The sequence below is a fragment of the Lonchura striata genome, chromosome 2 (assembly GCF_050655825.1).
Source record: "Lonchura striata isolate lonStrDom1 chromosome 2, ASM5065582v1, whole genome shotgun sequence".
In the NCBI taxonomy this organism is placed as follows: domain Eukaryota; kingdom Metazoa; phylum Chordata; class Aves; order Passeriformes; family Estrildidae; genus Lonchura; species Lonchura striata.
Window position 1 is genome coordinate 40772440 of NC_140704.1, and position 25781 is coordinate 40798220.

Consider the following 25781-nt stretch of genomic DNA (forward strand, 5'->3'; position numbering starts at 1 on the left):
CAAGTATTGTGCTCTGTTTGAATCCAGCTTGCAGTATCTCTCAATCTCTTCTGTACTCTTCTCTTGTATCATCTTGTGCCATCCTTGCAGTTTTCCTCCTTACAAAGGCAATGAACTGCATGAGCTTCATGCAGCAGCACCTCTGAGCTTGTCCTTCCCACCCTGAACAGCTCTGAGCTGCACAGCCCCTGTCCAGCCACGCCAGTCCTGATGCATCTCACCAGCTGACAACTGAATCTGTTATTTCATGTTGATTACCAGATATCTTTGCTTAATGGCTTTCTCAAAACTCTGTTTCTGCTACAAGAACAGCACATATTCCTTTTCACACCAGTTTCTTGAGCAGAGGGAAATTATTTTTCCTCTCCACAATAGGACCAGCTTATGGCTCCTCATGGCTCAACAAAATCTGCTTTATAATTCTGTCTTGACCTTTGATAGGAGGATAGAACTGGTAGCATTGTTCACCTTGCTATAAGTACTTTAATTTCAGAGTAGTTTTCTGCTTTCTTCTTCAGATAATTGTTGACTTTGTTTTCTTCTCTGTGAATATGCAACTGGAAGCATTCATTGGCTCAGAAAACTTGAGTCAGTGTTTATTGCTGAGAAAACAGCATTCTTCTAGCTGATATGAAATGTGGAAGGAACTAATGAAAGGTTTGTAGTAAAACTCATTAAAAACTTGTGCTTACCTTGGTTTTTGGGTGTAAGAGAGTTCACAGACTACTTTTTGGGTCAGTGCTTCCCCCCACCACCATCTTGCACTATGTTCTTTGTAGATTAAAAAGTATAATAAAATCCCACTTGCTCTCTGCTTTCATCACATGGCAAGAGGAGAACCATGTTTCTGGTAGTGCTCTCTCTATCCTGCCTTTCTCCCCCAGTATTGTAGGCATATAGCAGTGCTTACTACTCTCCCCTGACATTCCCCAACCTCTAGGTAATGCACTGAACAGCTCAGATCCCTATTTTCTGCCTACACAAAGCATAATATACCCTTAAACAATGCTTCCTTCCACAATGGTACTTGGTTTCTGTGTCAGAGGAGGTAAGCTTTGGCATTTAGCTCATCTGCAGCATCAGGATACACTATGTGCTCCATGGCTTACGTGAGTTAACTTGCCCACATGTCTGTGTCCCTGATTGAATAAGTGCATGGTATTTCTAAAGGATTGTGAAGGGACATAGAAGGATTACTTTCTTTACTACTCTTCTAGTGAAATTTTCATGTGTTTGAGTACCATATAATTTGCTACCATGGATTATTGATTTGTTTCCTGGCATTGCTGTGCACGGACATGACATTGACTGAAGCAGTGGACTTCCCTGGCAGGAAAAATCCAGACACACTGTGCCAGAAATGCTGAGACACCAGCCTGGACATCATGGGGCCATCCATGCCTGCTCCATTTGGCAAAGAGGCAGGATTTTAACCTCATCATTAACCCTTGCATGTTTATTTCCTGATGTTGGCCACTAATCTCAACTTCATTTACCAGGGCAATCTCATCACACAGAGCAAGACCTGCTCTGATGGGTGCTGAGGAAAGCACAGACAGCTCAGCAATTCAGGACTTTGTCATGCAATGGGATTCAGCAGTGTTAATCACAGCAATTCAACCCTGCTTTTTTGTTCTATTTTTAGTATGTTATGCTTTAAATAAATGAAAGTTTCATTTTCCTATGTTACTCATAATATTTCCTCATTTTCTTCTGTGGGAGTGGAAACTGATTATTTCAAGGCCTTCTTGCTAACCCTCTGCTGGGACATGCTGACTCAGCTTTGGGAATTCCACAAATAGGGAAAATGTGGTAGTGTTGCATCTGTCATGTTTCTGAATGATAACCATCCCTTGTCACATTTGAAACATGACTTGGTTGCCTTTTTATATCTGATGCATTTAGATATAGTACAAGTATTTCTGCAGTGTATATTTTGTGAGCTGAGCCTGATCTTAAATGGAAATGGTATTTTTGTCTATGTTAAATACAGATTTCTCAAAATAAGACTGTCAAGGCATGTTTTACAATGGATTTTGGTTTCCTTAAGCAGTTTCTATGTAGATTTTTTTCCTTAGGTTTCTGTAGTAGTTAAAAGTATCCAGACTCCCTGAAAATTGATGTATCCTCAAGGACTAGTAGGTTTCTATTTCTGGCATGTGCATCAAGATGAATAACTGTTCTCTAGCAGTTTGTATGGACTCAGGCTAAGTAGGCCTCAACCTTTATCCCAACAGGAATTCCCAGACTAGAAAATTCTGACTTCATTTATGGTTTATAGGAAGTAACACAAAACATGACAAAAGAAAGCCTTCCGTTTTCTTCTCAGGCAATCACATGGGACCTATGCACTGCTTGAATTCGCCTTTGGGTCAGTAGGTCAAATATTAAAAAGCCTTTTACTGTCCCAAAAAGTCCCCTTAAAGCTTTTAATGCTGTCCCAGTGCTGATAATTTACTACTGTTAATAGCTATGTTCTTTTTCCAGTCCAAGTGTAGACAGTTAAATGTTAAGTCTTTGAACTTTAAATGAAGAAATCTGAGTTTCCTTAGATTCCTCAGACTTAGCCTCAAATCTAGAGAAGCTTCTCAAGAGAAACACATGAGTTCCTAATTCCTACTGATCTACAAGTGGATGCAACATTGATAATTTAACCCTGTGTGCAAATCTATTTTATCTTTATATTTCTGGCAGCTTTGAAATGAAATATTAAAGGAAAACAATAAATGCATGATAATCATCAGAAGAAATGTATTCACTGAGTTGTTTGCACCTTTATTAAAATGAATGCAGTTCTGAAAATATTTTCCAAGCACAGATCCTAATGCTGCCAACTAAAACAAAGAATTTTTCTGTAGCATTCAGTTACAGAAAGATCAGGCCATGACAGAGCAAATACTCTGTCCTTGGAAAGAACAGCTGCTAAAAATAGTGGACAGAAAGTCCTAAAGCCACCATGGTCAAATACAGGTTATGTGTGCATGACCATATCTCTAACCTGTGCCTCTGCTGCTCCATTATGCCATCCTATAGCCTCTGGATGATCAGACAGCAAAGCCCTCATCTTTGCCATACTCCTGTTGTTTAAGAAGTCTCATTGCTTCCTTTGCCGAGGAAGGAGCATCCAACCTCTGCTCTAACACCTGCTACAGTCTCCACAGTTACACAGGAGAGGCTAATGCACAGGTTGACCTAAACACTTTTTATCTGCAGTTTGAGGAACCCATTGTCCTCTACAATGACTCTGACCTCTGCACTGAGCAAGTGGTACTGTATCCTGAGACAGATTAGGGAGAAAAACATTTGTTTCCACTGCCATTTTGCAATCATTTTGGTCGAATGTTACTGTCATGAGAACATAGATATTCTGCTTTATACTTTGAGGTAAGGAAGTGGAACAGGCCAGTCAGCTCCAGGACTCACCACTCCTGAGAGTTGCCATCTTGAAAAATGTAGACTAAAAAAGCAAGATCTAAAAATTATGTAATAATTTGAACCATTTCTAGAATCTGCATTCCTGTGTGCAAAAACCCAGCTTCTGATTATTGATTATCATAACCCTTGGTATTTCAGCTTATGCAAAGTAGAACTGTAGAATTCTTGCCTCAACATAACAAGAGTTTCATCTGGAAATGCTTGGTGCCTATGTCAGGTGTGTGGAAGTATGATTTTAATCAGAGCAAAAATAATTGTTAATTTCTTTTTCATGTATTATTGCAATCAGATTTTTTTTTTTTCACTGAGCATTTTACAAACACAAAAAAAAGCATTTCAACTAATTAGTGTCACTGGCACTGCAGATATTTTTTGGAGACCTGAATTAAGCAGTGCTACTAAATACTTATTATTTGCAGTATCATATTTTTCAAAGTTACAAATAATAATCACAAGAATCAATTAAAAATGGGATGTTTCAATGCATACTTTTAAGTTCTTTTTTTAAGAGCACTTTAAATGAAACTGTTAATTTAATGTTATTGATTTAGTGCATATGGAAATTTAGATCGAATTAATTTTCTTTCCTCCCTTATTGATAGTGGAAAGTTTATACTGTGGTCTGATTTCATGCTGTGTCCTCTGAAAAGGAAGTAATGTCCATGACTTCTTTGCTCTCTGTTACAAATCACAAATGCACTCTTTCTGTTGGACAGCATCACGTAAAACACAGTTCTGGGAGAAAGCGAATAGCAGAGTTAAATTGCACGATTCATCAGCTCTCTGCAGGGAAAAAGGACTCAACTCTAGTCTAAATATCAGTAAGAGAATCCTGCAAGATATACATCAATCAGCATGTCATTAGCTCAGTATAGGATAAAGGAAAGAAACATACTTAAGGCAATTTTGTCCAGTGGGCAGTAGGAAACTGTCATAAATTGACCAGCACACCATCCATGAAAAATCAAAATAAATAGATAAGGTGTTGAACTTAGGCTGCAGCTTTGCTTCCAGAGGTTATAAGTGAATTTCTGAGTTCAGGTTCATGGGTAGGGGTTAGTGTAGCATTTTCAGAAATTGCTGTAGACAGTCATCAGATCATCTGAGGTAATTAATTGATTCTTACTTAACTGCAATAAAAATAGCAAGCTAGTCACTAAAATGTGTGAAATAGAATATGGAGACAACTGAACATATTCAAAGTTAGAATAGCAAAATGATTTTTTCTCAGTTGATCTGCCTTTTTGGCTGCACTGTACTCTGCAAGCTGGAAGATGGATATTTGTTTCTAGGAAGACTAAGAAGTAAGGAATTGAAAAAATCTCATCTTGTAATAGCAAAAGTATGAAGAAGAGGTTTTTATTTCAGTCTTTGATAGTTCTGGTTGCAACTGTATCCTGTGGAAGTGAAGGGAGGTACCATGTATCTTATAGAATCTGAAGGCAGCAATCACAGTGACTCAAGCCCATATTTCCCAAAGAAGACAAAGGGCAAATCAAATCACCATTGGCAGGTGAATTGCATGATGGAAGGTTCTGCAGCAGCTCTGTGCTGGACTGACCAATAACAATTCAGTTCCAACAATATTTAGCTTTAGCAAATGCTGTGCTGTCCATGAACAAACTTAATTAAAAGAAAGCTGAGTCCAGCTTACACAGCAGACACAGCACTCTGATGGTTTGCACAGAGAGAAGAAATTCTGAGCATATATAAACTGAACTCTTTTAAAGTTCATGGTTTTAATTAAAACAGTACTTACAAATAATACTCCACTGTGTAGCTGATACAGGTATTTGTGACAAATAATTTCCTACAATAATTTTTGTTTTTTCTCTTTGTATGTCATGGAGTTTAGGAATTTGCTTGTTTGCAATTCTTGGACAAAATTTGGTAGAGCAAGTTTTAGCCTATGCCTTGTTTAAGGAGTAACTTCAGAGTGTTTCAGTGATGGCCCAGTCATGCTGGGTGCCCAAGTCACATATTTTCTGATTAGATTACTCCAGAAAAAGGATGTCAAATGGCAGAAGTTCTTTTTTTGGATCATTATGAAGTTCAGTAGTCCTTAAATTTACGTATGTGAATAAAAATCATTGGCAAAATACTTTTCTTCAGAATAGCACTTATGAGTGTTTCCTGTGTCCATGTGCAGAACCACTGTGTCTTTTCAGAAAGTGACCTTGTTAACAGACTTTTGACATGATTTAATGACAATCAAGCTTATACAGAAAATGGATGCTGTAGGTTTCGTTTTAGCTGTATTTATAATGTTTGATGGATTTGGCTTAATTATTGCTATATAGTGGTTGCATAATTGTACTGGGGCCAAACCTCCTGGACTCTTTGGAAACACCACACTTGATAAATTTTGAACCGTAGGGTAGTGTAAACATTAGGAAGGGCTGGGCACAGAAGAAAGATAATTTATGAAACATGTAGTCAGCACTAAGTCTAAAACACGACTACTGTAAAGTTGATCTGTCAGTGTGTGAGATTTAACATCTCAGGATGTTAAATCTTTGTGTATTGGAGCCTTTGGAAGACCATCAAAAAACACAGAGGTTCTTTTGAAGGTACCTAAGACAAAATAAGCTGCTTTGGATAACTGAATGTCCTCTGTTCTTCAGTATTTTCCCTGTGAAACCAGCCGTGTTTAGGCAGTCTTGGTTGAGGAGATAGCTCATGCTTCTGACAATGCCTAATGCAAAAAAATTTAAAGTGGAAAAGGGATAAAGCCAGGCTCAGTAGAGATAAGCCTGGGGACATCATGCCAATGTGTGAGGGACAGTGTGCTAGTGAGATCTTCTGTCTCAGCGGAGATAGGGGATGGACATCCATGCAGGAGCAAGAACACAGGGGTTATTGATGTGTTGGAAACATCAGAAGCACCTGAGAATGGTCATGTAATAATTTGGGCTTTTCCCCCAAAAAAACACATTGGGATTGAAAACCTGACTAGAAGGTAATCTGACTATGCCATGAAAAGAAAATAAAAATTGCTTCTGTAAATACATCAGCAATAAAAGGAGAGCTAAGGAAAATTTCCATACATTATTGGATGTAGAGGGAGACAGTGACAAAGAATGAGGAAAAGGCTGATGTACTTAATGCCTTCTTTGTCTCAGCCCTTAATAATAAGACCAGCAGTTGTTCAGGTGAGCTGAAAGATGGGGATGGTATCAGAATGAAGCCCACATATTCCCAGGGGAAATGGTTAGTGTTCTGTTATACAAGTTCATGAGACCAGATGGGATCCGGCCAAGGATACTGAGGGAGATGACATAGTGCTCATCGAGCCACTTTCAATCATTTTCCAGCAGAAAGGTTGTGGCTGACTGGAAGTTAGTAATTGCAACACCATCTATAGGGACAGCAATATCTGGGGAGCTACAGGTCTGTCATCCTGGCCTTGGTGCCAGGGAAGGTTTTGGAGCAGATCATCTTGAGCACAATCCTGCAGCACATCCAGGGTATCAGGGGCATCAGGCCCAGTCAGGATGGGTTTTTGAAAGGCAGGTCCTGGTTGACGAGCCTGGTCTCCTTCTATGATAAAGTGACAAAGTTAGTGGATGAGGAAAAGACTGTGGATGTTGTTTACCTAGACTTTACTGCAGCCTTTGACACCATTTCCCACAGCATTCTCTGGGAGAAACTGGCTGCTCATGGTTTGGATGAATGTGTTTTCACTCAATAAAAACTGTCTGAATGGCCAGGACCAGGGAAAGGTGGTGGATGGAGTTGCATCCAGTTGACAGCTGTTCACATGTGTTGTTCCCCAGGGATCAGTGTTGGGGCCAGTCCTGCTTAATTTCTTTATAAATTATCTGGATGAGGGGATCGAGTGTACCCTCAGTTTGCAGATGACACTAAGTCGAGCGGGAGTTTTGATTTGCTGGAGGGTAGGGAGGATCTACAGAGGCATCTGAACAGGCTGGAATGATGGGAAAAGGCCAATTGTGTGAGGTGCAACAAGGTGAAATGCTGAGTGTTGCACTTGGGTCACAACAACCCCATGGAACACTGCAAACTTGGTGAGGAGTAGCTGGAAAGCTGAGTGGTGAAAAAGGACTTGGGGGTGTTGCTTGACAGCCAGCTAAACATGAGCCAGTATGTGTCCAGGTGGCCAAGAAGACCAATGGCATCCTGGCCTGTATCAGGAGTAGTGTGGCCAGCAGGACCAGGGCAGTGAGTACAGTCCCCCTGTACTCGGCACTGGTGAGGCCACAACTCAAATCCTGTGTTCAGTTTTGGGCCCCTCACTGCAAGAAAGACATTGAGCAGCTGGAGGGGGTTCAGAGAAGGGCCATGAAGCTGGTGAAGTTTCTGGAACACAAGTCCTATGAGGATCCAATGAAGGAGCAGGGTTTATTCAGCCTGGAGAAAGGGAGGCTCAGCTGAAACCTTATTCTCCACAACTGCGTGAAAGGAGGTTGTAGCCTTGTCGGTCTCCCAGGAAACAAGTGATAGGACAAGAGAAAATTTCCTCAAGTTGCACCAGGAGTAGTTCTGATTAAATACTAGGAAAAAAATTTCACCATAAGGATTGCCAAACATTGTAACAGGCCGCCCAGGGAAGTGGTGGAGTTGCCATCTCTGGAGGGATTTAAAAGACAAGTACGTGTATCGGGTAGGGACATGGTTTAATGACAGACTTGGCATTGCTGGGTTAGGGGATGGACTCAGTGATCATAAAGGTCTTTTCCAACTTAAACAATTTCAAGATTCTGTAAAAGAGCTTCAGAAGTACTCTTGACAAGGAGGTCTGCATTACTTTTAGCAGTTTCCTTCAACTGTATCTGTTATATTATTAATGTATTGTGCACTAATAAAATCCATGTGAAGTTTAGGCTTTCTGTACAGCACTGTAAGCCTTTTGGTGTGGTCCTCAACAAGAGAATGAAACTAGCTAGGCATCAATAGTTAACTGGCCATTGATTTAGCTTTCTATGTTGTTGAAAATGTGCCCACACAAAGGAAAGCAAATAAGCAAGGAAAAAGTCAAAGGGAACCCTGGCAGCTGCACTTCATTTGTTTTGTTCACCTCATGTTATTGCAATGATGGCTCAAAATATGTCATTGGCAAATCTGGAAGGCTGCATCATCTGGACCATTGCTATAGCAATGGTTTCATGAAAGTATTTTAGTTTGTTCCTGCTTTTTATACAACAAATATGTAATGTAATGTAAAAAGTCTTTGAAAGCAGGATTACTGTCACTTAATTGATATCAGTGTATCTTTATTGATTGGGAAGGCGCTATGTGCAGGTACACAGACAAGATCCCCATCCCCAACCCCTACACCACACCCTTCCTTCCCATCCTCTCGGAGAAGGAGGAAAAGGATTTACTGCTGTCACCTCTCTGATACCAGGAGGTGGTGGAGTTTGGGGTGACTTTCTTTTAACTTGCACATTACTAGCCCATATTCATCCTAACAGTGATTAAGTAAGTTAGGAGCATCCGGCTATGCCTGAATAGGTCAGTGAAGAGAGAACATCTCTAAATGTTCCTTGAAGACATTAGGTATTAGAGCTGAAGTTAAACATCAGGATTATAAATTCAGAAACTTACTCTGTCTGAAACCAGGCATCTTTTGCACATGTGAAAAAATATGCTATGTTAGTATGAAAAAGCAGCAGGACTAAATTGAGTAACAATAGAAAACTGGGGGGAAAGTTTTTATTCCAAATTTTGGTCGGTGAATCCAACCAAATGTGCATAAGATCAGCTTTTAAATGAATGTCTGTTTCAGATGTCCTGAAAAGTTCTCATGATCTGCAGGACTAAAAACGTGAATATTACAAAATAAAACAACAAGAAGAATTATTGAATGTGAATCTACTGAGGGTAAATATTACATGCTTCCTCTAAATTTAATTTAAGCTTAGTGGCTATAAAAACTCTACTTTAGAAATAATTTAATAAATTGAAGAGGACACTGATGCTGCCACACAGTTGCAGTTTTCAAAACACTGAACGAACACTGGAAAACATATGAAATGGCACAGAAATGTTTCCATATAAATGATCTGGTTTCATATATATGGATCCACGTAAATGGCTTTTTCTATCTTTTTCCCCTATCTTGAGGGGATGCAGAAGTTCAGCCTAGATCTTTAAAGGAGACAAGGAGTTCAATGCATAGGCTGAAGATCTGGGCAGTAGCCATAAGGCAGAGATTAACTAATTTTGGGAAAATACTGCTTAAAGGGTGTTTTGAACCTGCATATAAAAAGATAGAACTGTGTTTCTAAAGGTGAACTGAAATACTTACATGTGTCAAAATGAGTATAATGAAAATTCAATTTATTAAGGACAAGAAAAGCATATGATCTATTAGTATAAATATTGATTATATCTTTTAAAGGAGGAGTTCATAATCTCATATTGATCCATGTGCAAATTTAAATTCTCAGAATAAGTTTGGAAGATGGAAAAAGAAATAATTTGAACTCATAATCAGTGTTTGGTTTCCTAGGGCAAGCTGATCTAAGGAGAAATACATTAGGTTCAATAAAAGGAATTGGTACATAAGGTCTCCAGATAAACCAAACATACTCAGTTTCCAGTCCTACTGAGATCACAGATTAGAAGAGTTTTGAGTTCCTTTTGGGAAAAAACGAACAACGCCAAAAGCTGTCTGCCCCTCCCTACACGTGTCTTGAAAGAATGCATTACTAAATGTACTGTGTAAGGAGCTTTAGCCTCAGCTCACACAAGAAGGAATTGTTCTTTCAGCTTTTCACGCATTGCTTCCAAAGATTATCTCAAAATGGGAGGGAAAATCCCATCTGAACATTGTCCTTCCTTACAAAAGTGTCTGGGAGGGCCCAGCAAAGCAAACAGCAAGCTTGGAGTTGTAGCACACGCTCCACTAGGGTTGGTTTTGGTTTTTTCTTTTTTTCATTTGAAATGCTGTTGGTGTAGTGTACTTCAAATCCTCTGCATTATAAACTTCTTTTGCTTCCTTGGCACAGGTCTTGGGAGCAGAGTGACTGGCCCAGTTCTTGCTTAAAGGCAGTAACAAAATTTCTGGCTGTTCCCCCAGTACAACTGCTCCTGACTGCTGAACTCCAGAGCCTTGCAGCAGGACGCCTGTTCTGCTGACCACTGGAGCTGGTCTGAGCTAATAAAAACCATGGGTTTGACCTACTGCTAGTTTGCAGTATTCACAATTTTAAACCTTCCAATTTTAAGATTGGATTTTTTCTTTCAAACTGGCATTAAAAAAAAATTAAATCTTCACAATTTTAAGCCTTCCTAGGTGTTGTTTTGACCACGTTGAGAGTGTCTATCATACACATCCCCAGCCAGAATGGCCCAACTGCAACAAATGCATGCAGCTAACACCCCTGGAGCTCAAGGGCCAGAGGAGCCTGAGGTATTATGCTCATACAATGATTGTGGAACAAGCTGCAGTGGAAGCAAAGGGAATTGCAAAAAGCCATGCACTTCTCTGGAGAGAGTAGCTTAAATTGACTTAATTTCTTTTTTCTTCTTGTTGTTGGCTCATTCTTTGGCACTCAGTGTACCCACACAGACTGGCACACAACAGGGTCCCAGAATGTGCTTAGCTTAAGGTGTGAGGCTGTGCCAGGATTTCCTAGGGTTGGAATGGACTGCATAAGTTTATCCCTGCTTCTTTGGGGCTGCAGTGCAACTGTAAACTGTATGTAGAAAATCTTTGGGTTGTCAAATGGGAGATCTTGGCTAAAATTAACATCTTTGAAGATAGACAGGAGCAGGCTTTTGATAGTGCCTTGAGACTGCACTTGCAAGTTTGCATGTCTTGATTATGGTTCTTCTGCAGCTGGCACACAGGTTGCAGACTGCACAGTTGCAGACTGCACAGTTGTTTCTCCACTCTCTTCATGAAGCAGCAACTTGGCCTGGTGTTATTCCCATTATTTATCTGTGTTTGGCATGGGACCTGGGAAAGGCAGAGGAACTGTGCTGCTCCACTGCTCCCAGCAGCCCCCTGCTCCTGTGAACCTGCAGGACAGCAGTCAGTGCAGTGGCTGGCCCTGGTCCTCCCAGGGAGGCCCTTCTCACTCGTGGGGGATTAGATCCAAGAACTGGTGTGCTTTGGGAAGACTGCATCAACAGGTGTGTCACTCCCCCATGGTGCAGGGCCAGCAGGGTGTCTCTTGTGTGCTCCAGAGGGGTAAATTTCTTCATTGAAAGGATGGTCAGGGATTGGAACAGGCTGCTCAGGGAGGTGGTAGAATCACTGTCCCTTGACGTTTTTAAGAAACGTGTAGATGTAGCGCTTAGAGACATGTTTTAGTGGTGGACCTGGCAGTGTTAGGTTACTGTTTGGACTTGATCTTGGAGATCTTTTCCAACCTTAGTGATTCTAGGATCCTATGAACTCGGTAGCAAAGCCCAGGCTCTGCTTGGCTGGTGGCTCCACAGTGCTGGCTCCAAGTCTCCTGTGGGGCATCCAAGTCACGGTGCTGTTGGAGTTGTTTGTGGTGAGCCTGTGGCTTTCTGCTACCTACCCTTTTTGTTCCTGCCCAGACAGTTGGGGTCATAGGATGAAGATGCAGTTCTGAAGTGACCTTCAGTATCAAACAAAAGACTTTCAGCTCTGTCACTAATGACTGGTCAGTCAGTGTATTTTGGGACTGGAGATAATAATAAATGGTGTTTTAGCGGCCCGAGATGGGAAGTAACATTTTTTTAATGTCTAGTGAGAAGACTTAGAGAGAATTAAATGAACCACAGGGAGTCTGATCCAGACACTAACATCACCATCAGTCCTGCAACCCTGGGAGCTCTTCCTTCACTAAAGGCAGAAACTGAGCTGTCAACTGTTAGGATTATGAAAGGCAAGTAGTTCATGGGGTGCTTGGACTTATGATTCTGGTTAGGCTTATCTTGTCAACAAATAGGCACATTTTAAACAGCAGGGCACTTACCTTTGACAGTGAAAAGCTCAGCAGTGGCACAGGGTTGGGAAAGAGAATATCTCACACAAGATCTTGTGGAATCTCGGATGAAAAGGCTTGGGCAAAATGAGAGGCGTGTGTCAGCACACACTGAACATCAGAGATCTCTGCACAACTGAAAAAGGGCACAAGGAGCCTCAATATCAGAAGCTGGGAGTGGGACCAAGCCTGACAAATAGGAACTCATGAGGGTAGGTGTCAGTGGCTTCTGGCTGCACAGTGAGAGGGCAGCTGAGTTCTACATCACCCCTGTAAAACCTCCTCAGCTCCCAGCTGCATCACTGTAAAGGCATTTCATCTTGTTTCATTTGGTTGTGTGATATATGGCTTCCGTGGCCTGATATTTCCCTGTAAAGGAAAGGGGTATTTCTCTAAATGCTATATGTGTATAGTAAGGAAAAATAATGTGATTTTTTTCATTTCTTACGTTGTGTTGCAGAGGTAGCATGAGTGGCCTCATCTGTCTCTCTCTGTTTGCAGCATTTATTTATCACATTGATAAAAGATAGGCTTGGCAAATCCCTGTGAAAGAGTGACTATGGTCTGCTAGTTTTTCATTCATCCTCACAGTGTAGCTAACTTTCCACGGATATTTTAAACAACGACATTTAATCTCTAGCACAGTGAAAAGGCTTATGTGTTCCTGGTTCAGAAGTGAGACATATTGGCAACGGTTCTTATTTATTTTATTTGTATGACCCAGCTTGAAAACTGAGTAGTCAAAGGAGGAGTTCTCATTTTAATGTGCTGTGGGACTGAGTTGCTTCAGTGAAAGCAGAGGCTGTTGTGAAGTTACTGATGCATAACTCCACTTTTCCACATTAGTCTGGTCTTTGGCTACAGGGATTTCATCAGCATATTTTTTTCTAAATATTAGCAAGAGATGTTAGTCTTTGAGCATTGATTGGTGGATTAGTCAAAGCCCTTAACCAATCAATAGGTAGAGGTTTGCATAATAATGGCATTATTTCTGAAGAACTGTGCCAATTGGAATTGCAAAACTTTCTGCTTCAATTTACTTTTGAATGCCTCTGCTTTACCTGCCTCTATTGCTCACCTTTTCAAAGTACTTTAATAATGAAGATGCTTCCAAATTCCATCATCTTTCATTTTTTGTGTGGTTTTGGGGTGTGCAGGGTGGATAAGGGGGGAAGTACCAATAAAACTTACATAGTTTGCATACAGAAAATGTGAAAAATGTAAAGAAAAAAAAAAGACAGAAAGAAAATTATTTGCATTTTTGTCTCCTTGATTTTCCTGAAGCTAAAAGTGTGATCTGAAGCTCATATTCCCTTTCTTTTCTTGTCTACCTTCCCTCCAGGACTGTTTGCATGATTTTCCTTCCATTGTCAGTACTGTAGCAGTTCTGACTTCTCACTAGTATTTTTTGGTTGCTGGAGAGGAACTAGCTTTTGGACGTGTATAAATGTAAATTGATGTGAGAGGAAGGAAGATGACTGCAGGGAATGATAACTAGAAAGGGAAATGAGGTTTTTCTAGATTTGAGGTTTGTAACTTCAGTTGAATTTGCAGTAAGCTCAGTGTTCATGTGTGTGATGTTCCTCTCCTCTCTTCTGCCCCTTACTTAAGAACATGGTAATAACTGGGTACATTTTTATGGACAGCAGCTTGAAAACATGCTCACTTTGGTATTTTGTTTCTGTTTTGTAAAACAGTGAAGAATTCATCATGCACAGTAATGTGTTGTTTCATGGGGTAGTGAGTCTAGAGATGCAAAGCTAGAATGCAGTGGTCATTAGCCAGTACATCCAAGGACAAGCATCCATAGCCCTGAGATCAGAATCCACAATAAACAGTGCAGCAGTATTACATGCCTTCTGATTTTGGACCTTTTGGGGTCTCCATTTGCAGGTTTTTTTGGCTCATCCAAAAGGGTTAAAATTTCCCTAGAGCCTGAGGTAAGAGAAGGTAAAAACTTTCTTCAGATTCTGATTCTGGTATTTAGCTACATTAGATTTGCTTTAGTCATTCTAGTCCCTGCAAAAACGGTGTGTTATGAATCACAGCTTGAAGCAATTTCTCTTTCCAATATTGAGGCCTTGAATGTAAAAGGCAGCGATGGAGCAGATATCTTGGTTTTGTCCTGTCTTCATACATCTTCTTGAAACAGAATGCATGATTGTGTTTGACAAGGCACATCCTCCCCGATTTTAATGGAGTGAAATTTGAAACTAGTTTAGTTAAACCAGGGCAGATGGCTGCAGGACTGTGTGTAATTTCATAACAGTGCAAAGTTGCAATGCTGCTGCAAGGTTATTTATCTGATTTTAGAACAACTCAGCAAAAAAAGGGTACTGCTGTTATCAACCCAATGTTGAACAAGTACAAATTAATTCTGCCTATTCAAATGTGTAATAAAAAGAATTAAAAACTCTGTTTCAGAGAACTTTCTCAGAGAAGGTATTGTCTGGATTACTGCACAGTGTAATGTTTGCATCTTATATTTTTGGTTATTTAACATTAGCTGAAATTATATAGTAATGCCTGAATCCCAGTCAGGCTTGTACTGGCAGGTGATCAGATATTATGTAAAGCTTGTATCAATAAAAATGGACAGAGCCATGAAATATTGCAAGGGCATAACTAAATTGATTTAATGCAATCAAGACCTGGTTGTTTGTAGACAAGGGTTTTTTTACTACTTCAATACACTTATTTTACATATGGCATCTATGTCTCTTTCATGTTTCTATGCAGTAGTCCAGCAAGCAAGGACAGGAGTTGGAGCAGTTACCAAAATGGAAAGTTTAGCCTAAACAGCTGAAATAGAACAAGAAAGCTGCTTTCAAATTTGTTTCTTCAATTATTCATGCTACAGGCTTTGTTTTATAAGATGTTTTCATTTAGTATCAGAATAAATATGTGACTTATCTCATGCAGGACCGTAGGTTGAACTGCAGAACTCCCCGCTCCTGCCCCCAGCCCAGTTAGATATTATTAAGAAAGACATTTTTGATGAGGAATGAACAGGAGAAGATGCTATGAAAAGTGTTCTGTGTTTTAAACCAATCTTTTTCATAATGAACAGGCTGAATGGGAAGTGTTCAGGCTGGAAAGAACATCTGCTTAAAATATATGTTGAATTTTTATTCTCTATTTATGTTAACATTAGCACATTTGTGGAAATCACGTTTTCTTCACAATCTCTTTGCTAAATTAGGACACGAATCCAAGAACACTTGTTCATGAGAGTAATTTTCTATAAATGAGTAATGTCACTGAGTTCAATAGGAGCAATCACGCACAGAATTAAGCACATGCATGAGAGTTTGCAGAAATTTGACAAATATGTTGCCATCATGAAAAGATTACCCAGCTTTTCTTCTAATGCAGCTATGAAATCTTGGCTTGGTCCTATTTTGACTAGCCCTATTATATGAGCCATAAGCTATTCTAGTGTGTTAAGCCTAACTGAGGCTATTTCTCTTATTTTGTCACAGCAACAAGAGCAAGATCCCACAAATCTATACATCTCAAATTTACCCGTGTCCATGGATGAGCAGGAACTGGAGAATATGCTGAAACCCTTTGGACATGTCATTTCCACCAGAATATTAAGAGATGCGAATGGAGTCAGCAGAGGAGTCGGCTTTGCCAGGTGAAACCTTTGCTCTTACTTTTCATGTGCGCTTTTTCACCTTTGGTGCTTTGCAATTGCTGTCTGTTCTGTAGCTCTGAAGTCTCACAGCTATGGAAGATGCAGAGTGGCACCTTTATCAGATTATGTCCATTCTTTCCAGCAGGAAATGCCAGTGAGGAAGGATGTTCATTTCATTGCTCTAAAAACTAGTTCATTCTGTGTAGGTATATGTAAATAAAAATGGCTGGGAATTGTGAGCTATCCATTCAGGATCAAGCTCAGGTAATAAAAAATGTCCTACAGCAAAAAGCACACACTTGGTAAAGAAGCCAAGGCCTATGCTTAGGAGATTCTGGGAATGAAACTTATTGCAGCCTTTAGTACCTGAATGGGTGTTGTAAAAAATCTGGAGAGAGACTAGATAGTCTTTAAGGTCCCTTCCAACCCAAACTATTCTATGAAACTGTTTAAATATTTGACAAAGATTTTGCAACAGGAGAAAGTAAACTTAGCAGCTGGAAGAGCAAAGGGTAGGAACTGTAACTGAAGAAACGTGTCTTCCTTCAAAGCTGCAGCTTTCTTGAACTGAAGCTGTGAAAAAAGCTTTAGAAGAAATATTTGCATAGAACAAGCCCTTATGGGGTAGTCAGACATTTTAGACAGAATGGGCAACATATTATTACCATGTATTTCATTGTTAGTACAGATAGACAGGGCTCCATGTTTACTCTCAGGGAATATTTACATAGAAGATTCTCTTCAGCTTGAAACATTCTCAAATCAAATAGTTTTCTTTTCAAAAGCCAAGAAATAGAATGCTATATATAGAAAGGTATTGAAAAAACAAATAAGAAGAGAAATTTGCAATTCTGCTGCAAATCGGTCTTCTGCTTCAAAAGAAAAAGGGGAAAAAATCCCAGATCATTGTTTCTACAGAATATTCATAACACTGTGCTTTGTAGGGGAGGCAAAATAACTTCTTCATCTTGCAAATTTCTCTGAAATCCATCATATCTTGGCACTTCTGTTACTGCCATAATACCACTGAGTGAAATCAGGTACTGTGTGATAAAAAGTTAGCTTTCAAAAAAAGTGACATTGTAGTGTTACCTCAGTCCTTGATGTGCAAGGTTGTCATGCACAAAAAATATTTAGATAATATTGTCTGAATTCAATGGGCAAAGGCAAAACATTTATGCTGAAAGATGGCACACTGTTCCTTGTGCATTCTTGCAGATAATAGCATGATTTTTTCTAGCTCACTAAATATAGATTAGTCTAAGTCATGGATAAACTCACATTTTTGAAAATTGACTTACTTTGTGAAAATGTATTTAATTATGGAACATATTTCAGGGACCCTTTAATGATCTAACTTGTAGGTTGTGTAATTCACCATGTCAATGACAGTGGGTTAAAACCTCCATCAAAGTATACAGCAGATCTCCCACTGATTTGAATGAGGCTAAAGTTAATCCAGGAATTTAGAACCACAGTTAAATGCTGACTCCTGTCTTTGCAGAATTATCAGTACAATATTTAATTACATAACCAGCTGACTTTCTTTTTGTAAAGAAGTGCTATCTGGTATCTTTTTCCTGTATGTCAAAACAAACAGGTTGATAATTTGTTTAGTTTTGCTTATAGTCATGAACGCTTCATTCTAGTATACCTATTGTATGAGGACATGATGAATGGCTACCAAGGCAGTATAGATAGGGGATGGAAGCTGGATTTCCAGTCCAAATAAGATTTTAGAAGTCCAAATCAGCACCCTAGGTGAGGATTCTGGCTATTCTGATCTGGGATTTTTTATCACAGTATATCTTGCCTGCCTGTGGAATGTACCATGATGCCTAGCATAGCTCTAAACAGAGCCATAGAAGCACCAGAGAAAAAGTTAAATTTGCATATTCTGAAATGATGCAGCATCCAGCAATTTTGAAATGTGATGTTTTGAAGTTATTAATTACATTTTATGATGATTAAAAGTCACTTTCTGAGTCTGCCCAATCATGGAAATAGTCAATCTCAAAATAAGTGTATTCATTCAAAAAGCAATCAGAAGGCTGAAGGTAGGCAGCTATTGTCAGATTTTTCTTCTAAATGGGTATGATTAGCAGTTTTATAGTACTGTAGGTGGCTACTCAATCATTTATAATCTGGAGAACTTCAAATGTTCTTGGGTCAAAATTATCTTATGCCATCAGATATCTGGTGACATTATCAGCCTCCCTTAGAGTATGTGCGTACAAAACTAGCTCTGAGTGAAAGTCAAGCCGTGAAACAATTTCCTCTCTTTTGCATCCTTCAAAAGCAACTGAACAGATTTTCCTGAATCTTTCCAGAGCATTTCACTGTGGCCTGAGCCAACTATGCCTGGGTATATTCCAGGGGAGATTTTGGGGAGGAGAGTTATGAGCAAGGGGCCAGAGAAGGGAAATTTTAGACTTTGACTGTGGCTTCATAAAAGCCAATCCATTCTATAAACTCTACACATCTGCCTCTGCTTTGCCCCTGGCCCATGCTTTTTACTTCCAGGCCATATTACCTGCCTCCAGACTCTCCTTGGGGGCTGGCATTCCACAGGGCTCATGCTGCTGTGGTGTTTTGTCAGGGGTGTTTCTGTTGGCAATGGCAAGCAGAAGCTGAGACTATGCACAGCCTATCCTAGAGCAGAGAGAGGAATAAGAAATAGAAGGGGACAGAAATGTTTACTAGAAGTAGGATATTGGAAAAAAAGAGGCACATCTTTGGATGTGAAGCTTTAAGTTCAGTCTTTTGTAAGATTGCCTGTTAAAAGAGGAAATGACACCGTGATGCCCTTGCATGGAATTTCATCAAAATGCTTAAATTTGTAGGTGTTTCTCTTAAATACCTGTTGCTGGGAGTTGTCTAATAATTTCAGCAGCTGATCTTTCATTTAAAAAGTGTAAGTGCATTCTTCAGAGCTTAGAACAAAATCATAGTCCTTCATCCTTAAAAAAAAAAAAATCAGCAAGATGAAAGAGAACAAAACAATTCAAAACGGAAAACAAACAAACAAGCAAACAAAAAACCCAAAATGGAAAGAAATCCACAGAAACTGAATTTGAAGACTTATTTCAAGAAATAATTTTAAAGTTGTTATCTTATGAGTTTGGCAAACATTAGTAGTGTTGTTGATGGTATGAGTAAAAAGCAGATAAGAGATAGTAAGAAGGTCTTTGAGGGAGGCTGGAACTACTGGATAGGGGAAGGTATTGAGAGCATGGAAGGAAATATTTCCCTTTATCCTGAAGAATTATTGCCACTTATAAAGAGGTAACTGTATGTGCTGGAAGAACTGGATTTCCACAGGCCCAGAGAGGATGAATTCCAGATGTTAAGGTGTGGGAAGATACAGGAATGACAAAATCACAGTGGAGGCAAAGCACTAGTGGCAAATAGAGGCAAAACAGTGCTGCTGTTTTGTTATGAGGAATGTTTAGAGAGAGATTTCTGAGGATCAGTGATGTTGCTACTTTGGAGACAGAAGTGTCAGCAGCAGCAGGGGATAAAGAACATTCAGGCAGTTTAGGGATGCATTTGTGAAGAGGAAAAGTGCTTTGTTCTTCCTCATTCAAGGGTATAATTGAAGGTGGTTGAAAAGGTGCTGTAATTTAGCTTGAATAAATCCCTCATCTGGGATGGTAGTACAGGCTTAGATAGTCTAAGGATCATTCCTACTTTCAGTCAGAAGAATGTTCTGTCACATTCTACATTTTAGCCAGGAAATTGATTTATAATTTAATATCTCAGGTGAAACTGGAAATCCCAAACATGCTTCAAAGACTTTGTGTGATATTTGGAAAATATTCCAATGCTTATGGTGATACATTTCCATTGAAAGGCCTCCCTGAAAAAGCCTCAGAGCAACACTGCAGGGTGGTGAGGAGATGTGTGTGGAGATCTGTCTCTGAGACCCTCTGTCAACTGTTGCAACCTAGAAAATTTTGCTGAACTTTGTACATCCCTAAGAAAATTGTCAGGCATGAAGCCGCACTTTCAGGAAGAAGCAGGGACAAGCAAACTCCAGGGAAGGACAGATGGATTAGGATCCTTAGACGAATATCAATGTGACTCCATAAAATGAAAATGAATATGCAGCTCTGAAAGGTGATGAGAGAGGAAGTTGGAAAGTTGGGAGCCACCAGATAATTTGGCTGAGTGATTTGCATAATCCAAGCCTGAGGTACTGTGAATTTAACTGAAGAACTCCTTGGTCTTGGGCAAAGGGAGCAAGGAGATATTGGTATACACCTTGGGGAGGGACTTAACTATTAACACTGAATCAATGAAATAAAAATTGCTTTTTATAACCCCACAATAAAATACCATTCAAGTATTATTTAAGTATCTTCCCTAAAGAGATAGTAGTATTAATAATACCATACACAGGCTTGTCACACTCAGCTGAACAGCAGAACAAGCATTTTATAGGTCCTTTTAAATGATAAAGTGCAAAGAAAGAGTTAGAAACCACTAACTTTTTTATTTTGTTTGCTGTCTTGTAACTTAAAACGACCTTGCAAGATTCCTCCCACAAGCGACATTTTACAACTAAGTCATAAGCTTCTGAAAACAGAAATTTATGATGGAAATGCTGACAGTCAGACAGTCAAGTATTGCATTGCTGGCAGGCACCAGTATAATACTTAACCTGAGACTGTGAAGACAGTAGCATAAATCAGCCTAGGTCTAGGTGGAAATGACTGTGTGTTCATACTATTCTGTTCCAGTCACACGAGAAAATGTGTACAACACAAATGGTCATAAAAGAATGCTATGATGCTGTTCCCAGCAAATGACCAAAGTCAAGAGATTCTCAATTAGCTGTCACTTCAGAGCAAAGGTACACATCAGGGAGATGCTTCCATCCCTTTGTGACCTAGCTAGGAGTCTGTAGTGAGGCATTTAAACACTCTGCTATTGGGAGTTTGGGCTTCATCCTCATCTTTTCCCTACCTTATTCTTCTGGAAAAGATTCTAATGGGCTGCTTTTCTTTGCTTTTTTTAATCTTTTTTACTAAACTTATCTCCTGCTTGTCCCCATTTTACATTTTTAAATTTAGTCTTTGGAAACAATATTCAACTCGGCAACTAAAAGGGAGCAACAAAAACTAGGAAACGAGATTTTGAGCCATCACAAGATCATTATTCTATTTATAGAAACTCTGCATGGATTTCAGGAGAAATTGTTATGCTCGTTTCCACTGAAGTAAAATGAGAGAGATGAGCCTTTAATTTCTATGTTGTTTTGTTTTTTTTTTTTTTTTTCCTTAAAGGAAGCTGTTAATCTTTGAGAGGTTTTCAGGATAATATAAGTGTAATGAATTTATTTCTTCTGATCCAAAGAGATTTCTCTATGGAGAGTGCTGTAAATACAGATACTGTAGTGCAGAGATACTTGGGCAGCTCACCTTGACATAATGGGTGGTGCTACAAGGTATAGAATGTACCACAACTCGAGAGGAAAAGAGTGGTTTCTGTAGATTTTTTTATATTTATCCGAGAAAGTGAACAACCTCCTGTTTTTCAAGCAGACAGTTGAAGAATATACAGGTAAGACGTGTTGGGAAAAGACGTAATTTGTGAGCCATGAGGAGAACTTGTCAAAATAAATGTCTTCTTAGACTGTGAGTGGCAAAGGGAATAACTTTTTTCCAACATAAAATGGATTCAAACCAAAAAGCACAAACATCTTGAAGCTATCTCTTACTGACTGAAAAGCTGGGGAGACAAGATATCTAAGTCTGTTACGGGGAAGGAGGAAATCATGTTGCAGCCACATCAGGGTTTTAGAATGCCTGGAATTAAATTAGCAAAATAAATTTAAAAACTTGTGAATGTGTTTCCATGGAAGGATGAAATACATGGGAAACCTCATGATAATCAAAACTATCTTGTTTAGAGATACTCTTTAGAGTATTTGAGAACTGAAGATCATTTTGCCTCACATATTTTGTATCCTAGGAAGTTGAAATACTACCCATTACCTAATATTGAGATAATGCTCATATCTTAATAAAATAAGACTTTCAGAAATTATTCTAAGACATCAACCAGAAACAAAGGACCACCAATTTGCTAGCTAATATTTGCCAGTGGATCATCTTCCTTGCAGTTAAATGTTTCTGCCTAATTTCTGTTTTGAATGTATCTGGTTCTTGTCACAACTTTTTCAGGAAAATTAAATAAGTCTGTGGGAATCCAGAGCTTCCCTCTGGCTGCCCTGGAAGGCCTGGGACCCTGGCAGGGGGTCAGGAACCCCCTTGTATAGAGCCCCGAGAGACACTGTCTCTGATCTCTGTCCATGGAAAAGAGTTTTTAATCTTACAGGATGAATTACAAGCTCTGAGTGTTTGATATAAGTAATAATTAAGTGTGGCATGGGTGCAAAAGTAAAATTTTAGGATTCTAGAATAGGGGTCCAAATGGGACAAGATGGAGGAAACTGAGCGTGTCTTGTCCTTTTTCTTCTTCTTTATGCCCATGCTTCACTGTAGTGTTGGCATTTTTCTATTGGTTTAGGCTGGGGACACACTGTTCAACATAGATGATAGATATTGGCACATTATTGTAAATACAGCACAGGTAGTTTCTGGTATATTTTTGTAACATCCCACTGAGGGGCAGAGCCCCACACGCTGCCCTGCAGGACAGACCTGTGGCAGGGCAGCAGAACATGCTAGAGATAAGCAAGAATAAACAACCTTGAAACCAGCACAGACGAATTATGACTTCTTCTTTGGCAATGGGGCAGAAAGAGACTTTCTACAATCTCGGAATCATCAATTCCACAGATTTTGACAGAAGTCCTTATTCCCTAGTTTTTTCTCCCCACAAAGGTACTTACACAATGCTATCAGACTGCCCCTCTAATCATCTTCTTGATATGCTAAAGAAATTCAGTTCTCTGGTGTGTATTCTAACTGTGGTCTCCATTCTTTGGGTTCCACTCACTGTACTACCTACCTGTTTCCATCTTTGCACAATGCCTTAAATAGTAAGGAAACATTGCTATCAAAGATTTATTATACCCATTCTTGTAAATGTAAACAATATTATTATGTTGATCATAACATAAATGTGGTAGTAACAATTTCATCTTTAAATATTTATTTTGGATATAAAAAAATATAGCCCTGATTCTAATTTATATTATTATTATTAAGAAAAGTGACTATACAATATATGTAAACCAAACCCACACTTTTCCACTAAGTGGTAATTACATGGTACTGAATATTTCTCAGGTAATAATTATGTAATTACTATGGTATTCCTTATATAAAAATCATATTAAGTTGTTTTTGACACTGCATCAATCTTTATAATAAGCATGTATGAGAGCTTTAGGTAGGGGGTTAAAATAATTTTTATTTTCTCTTTTTTCTTTCTCTTCTTCTCTTCTTGTTCATGTTAAATGTTCCCTATTATTTCTAACAACACATAATGACTACTTTGGTACCATTGTGGTCTGTAGAGAGATATGTAATATAAACTTTATACTATAAAATAATTTATTATTATTATATAATAAAAAAATTTAAAATTATATAAAGTAAATATTTAACACCAAAATTTGAAGATCAAATTATCTGGTTCTGATGTTTGTTTAAGCATCCACTGTTTAAGTTTGTTTGGATTTCTTTTACTTTTCTTATCGAATTATCTTTAGTTTACAAAATATAGCTAGAAAAAAATTATAAAAACATTCTTCAGATTTTAAAACATTTACTTCTTTTCAAATTGATAGAATATAGACAGTCTCATTACTTATTTTGTATTTAGGAACCTTACAACTCAGTTTCCTTAACTGGGAGATATATAGACACAAGTAAAAATAAATTATCATGGTTTTGTTAGTTCCTTTGGGTTTATATCATTATCTGTACCTGTTAAAAATATAAAATCCTATGTCTTTGATAATTGTTATTTTTCTGCAGTGCATTTGCTGATTCAAAATAATATTCACATGCATTATGGTTATCTCCAAATTGCATTCAAAGATGAATTATTATCTTAGATCCTCTTAAGATCAACACCAAAAATATACAATTGAAAGGAATCTGAAAGTAATATTTCACAAATATCTAATCAGACCAAGTTTCTATTATGATGTGAAGCTGTTTTCCTTCCCCTTCCAGCAAGTGTTGAATATCTATCCTTCAGTAGAAAGTTTTGAAGCATCTAGGATCTTTATCCAGAACATTATATTTTTAAATATTTTTGTTCTATAAATTATGAAAGGAATACCAATATTAAAAAATGTATTAAATTAAAAAATGTATTTAAGTGTGTTTTTCTCCCAAGTTTATTTGTGCTCAACTGACATTCTTTTACAGAAAACCTTTTAACATGCAACAATTCCATTAGTGATATTTTTATTAAATACCAGTCTCAAGCAACATTTTGAAACATTGCTAGCTTGTATAAGAAGAATAATTCAAAGCACATTCTACAATAGAGGAGTGCTGCAGCTTTCTGAAGGAAAAGTAGGAGGAATTTATTAGTGTGGACCTAAAGAAAATGTATTTTTGGGACCTCTGCTCAGATACAGCTCATCTTTATGGAAAAAAACAAGAAGATCAGTAATGTGTGAATCTGTGTGTGTGGATAGCTTCAACTCATGTGTAGGTGCCTGCCATAAGCATTGGCGCATAAGTTGTTGATATTGGTCAAAATTTTGACTAAACTAAAACCAGGGTCAGCAAGATTCAGCAAGAATCAAAGAATTTTGCTAATGTATCTGGTTGCTCTGTACCCCTAAATTTGCCTAGTCAGTCAGTGAGCTAATCATCCTGCAGAATTCAGTTTGAAAGGGTTATTTCTAAGCAAAGGGGTATTGTGGACAATTATAATTCATGTTTTGGTGGCCCTGGAGTGTATGTCTGCCTGATTAGCGAGTGGCTGCCTGGCCAGCCTCTGCTCGGCTGGGGGGAAAGGCCACCCCCACGGGCAGAAAGTTGCAGAAAGCACACGAGGGCTCAGGTGGGGTGGGCAGAGGATGGATGCAGTTGTTAGGCAGCAACACATCTGAGGGGAACATGTATAGAGGGCTTTGTCTATTGTGCTGCCTTTTCAGGCTGAGTCGATAATGCCAGTGTCGGTTTCAAGCGAAGCGTGTGCCAGATTACAGATAGCCAGCAATGGCATTTGAGAGCCGTTAATTGTGAAACTTGAGAGGAAAATGTGCACATTCTTTTTCAGAGTGCTATTCGAATTATGGGCTTTGTATCCCAGAACACTGTGGGTTTCACTTTTATTCTCTTCCCACATAAAACGCATGAAGTGCACTGAGTCTCTTTCATTTGGCAGCTTATATATTGCATTCTTTGCAGGGATTGCTTTGGCTTGTTAAAATGTACCCCATGTATTAAAATGAAATTGTCACTGCTGTGTGGTGCAACATAACATGGTTTGACACCAAGTGCCTGCAGCTACAGAAAACAGACTTTTATTGCATTTATTCTTTCAGAGACAAGAGTCTCTAAAGGCTCAGCGCAGACATTCGCTTAGTTAAATCTGAATGAAGCCAAAGCGAACAATCTAAGTCACTGTCTTTGTGCTTGTAGAAATAGCCCAGCCCACTTGATGCACAGTGATACCACCTGGAAGGGGAAAGTTTTAATTTCATCTGAAACAATTGGACAATAGACTGACTTCCTCAAAGAATTAAATGTGAAAGCAGGATTTTTAGAGGGTTTTTTGGGGTTTTCTTTTTGTTGTTGTTTGTTTGGGTTTTTTTGTGGTGGGTGTGGTTTTTTGGACTC

General features: G+C 38.8%; 1 protein-coding gene across 13 annotated transcripts in view; it reads left to right on the forward strand.

The window, feature by feature from the left end:
• The window catches only part of RBMS3 (RNA binding motif single stranded interacting protein 3), a 703116-nt gene that overhangs the window by 533332 nt on the left and 144003 nt on the right, over positions 1-25781 (forward strand). For all 13 annotated transcript variants that reach the window (XM_031503883.3, XM_085573225.1, XM_085573232.1 and 10 more), the window contains one exon: positions 15845-16002. In XM_031503883.3, the coding sequence (XP_031359743.1) occupies positions 15845-16002 (158 nt within the window). The remainder of the gene's footprint in view (positions 1-15844; positions 16003-25781) is intronic.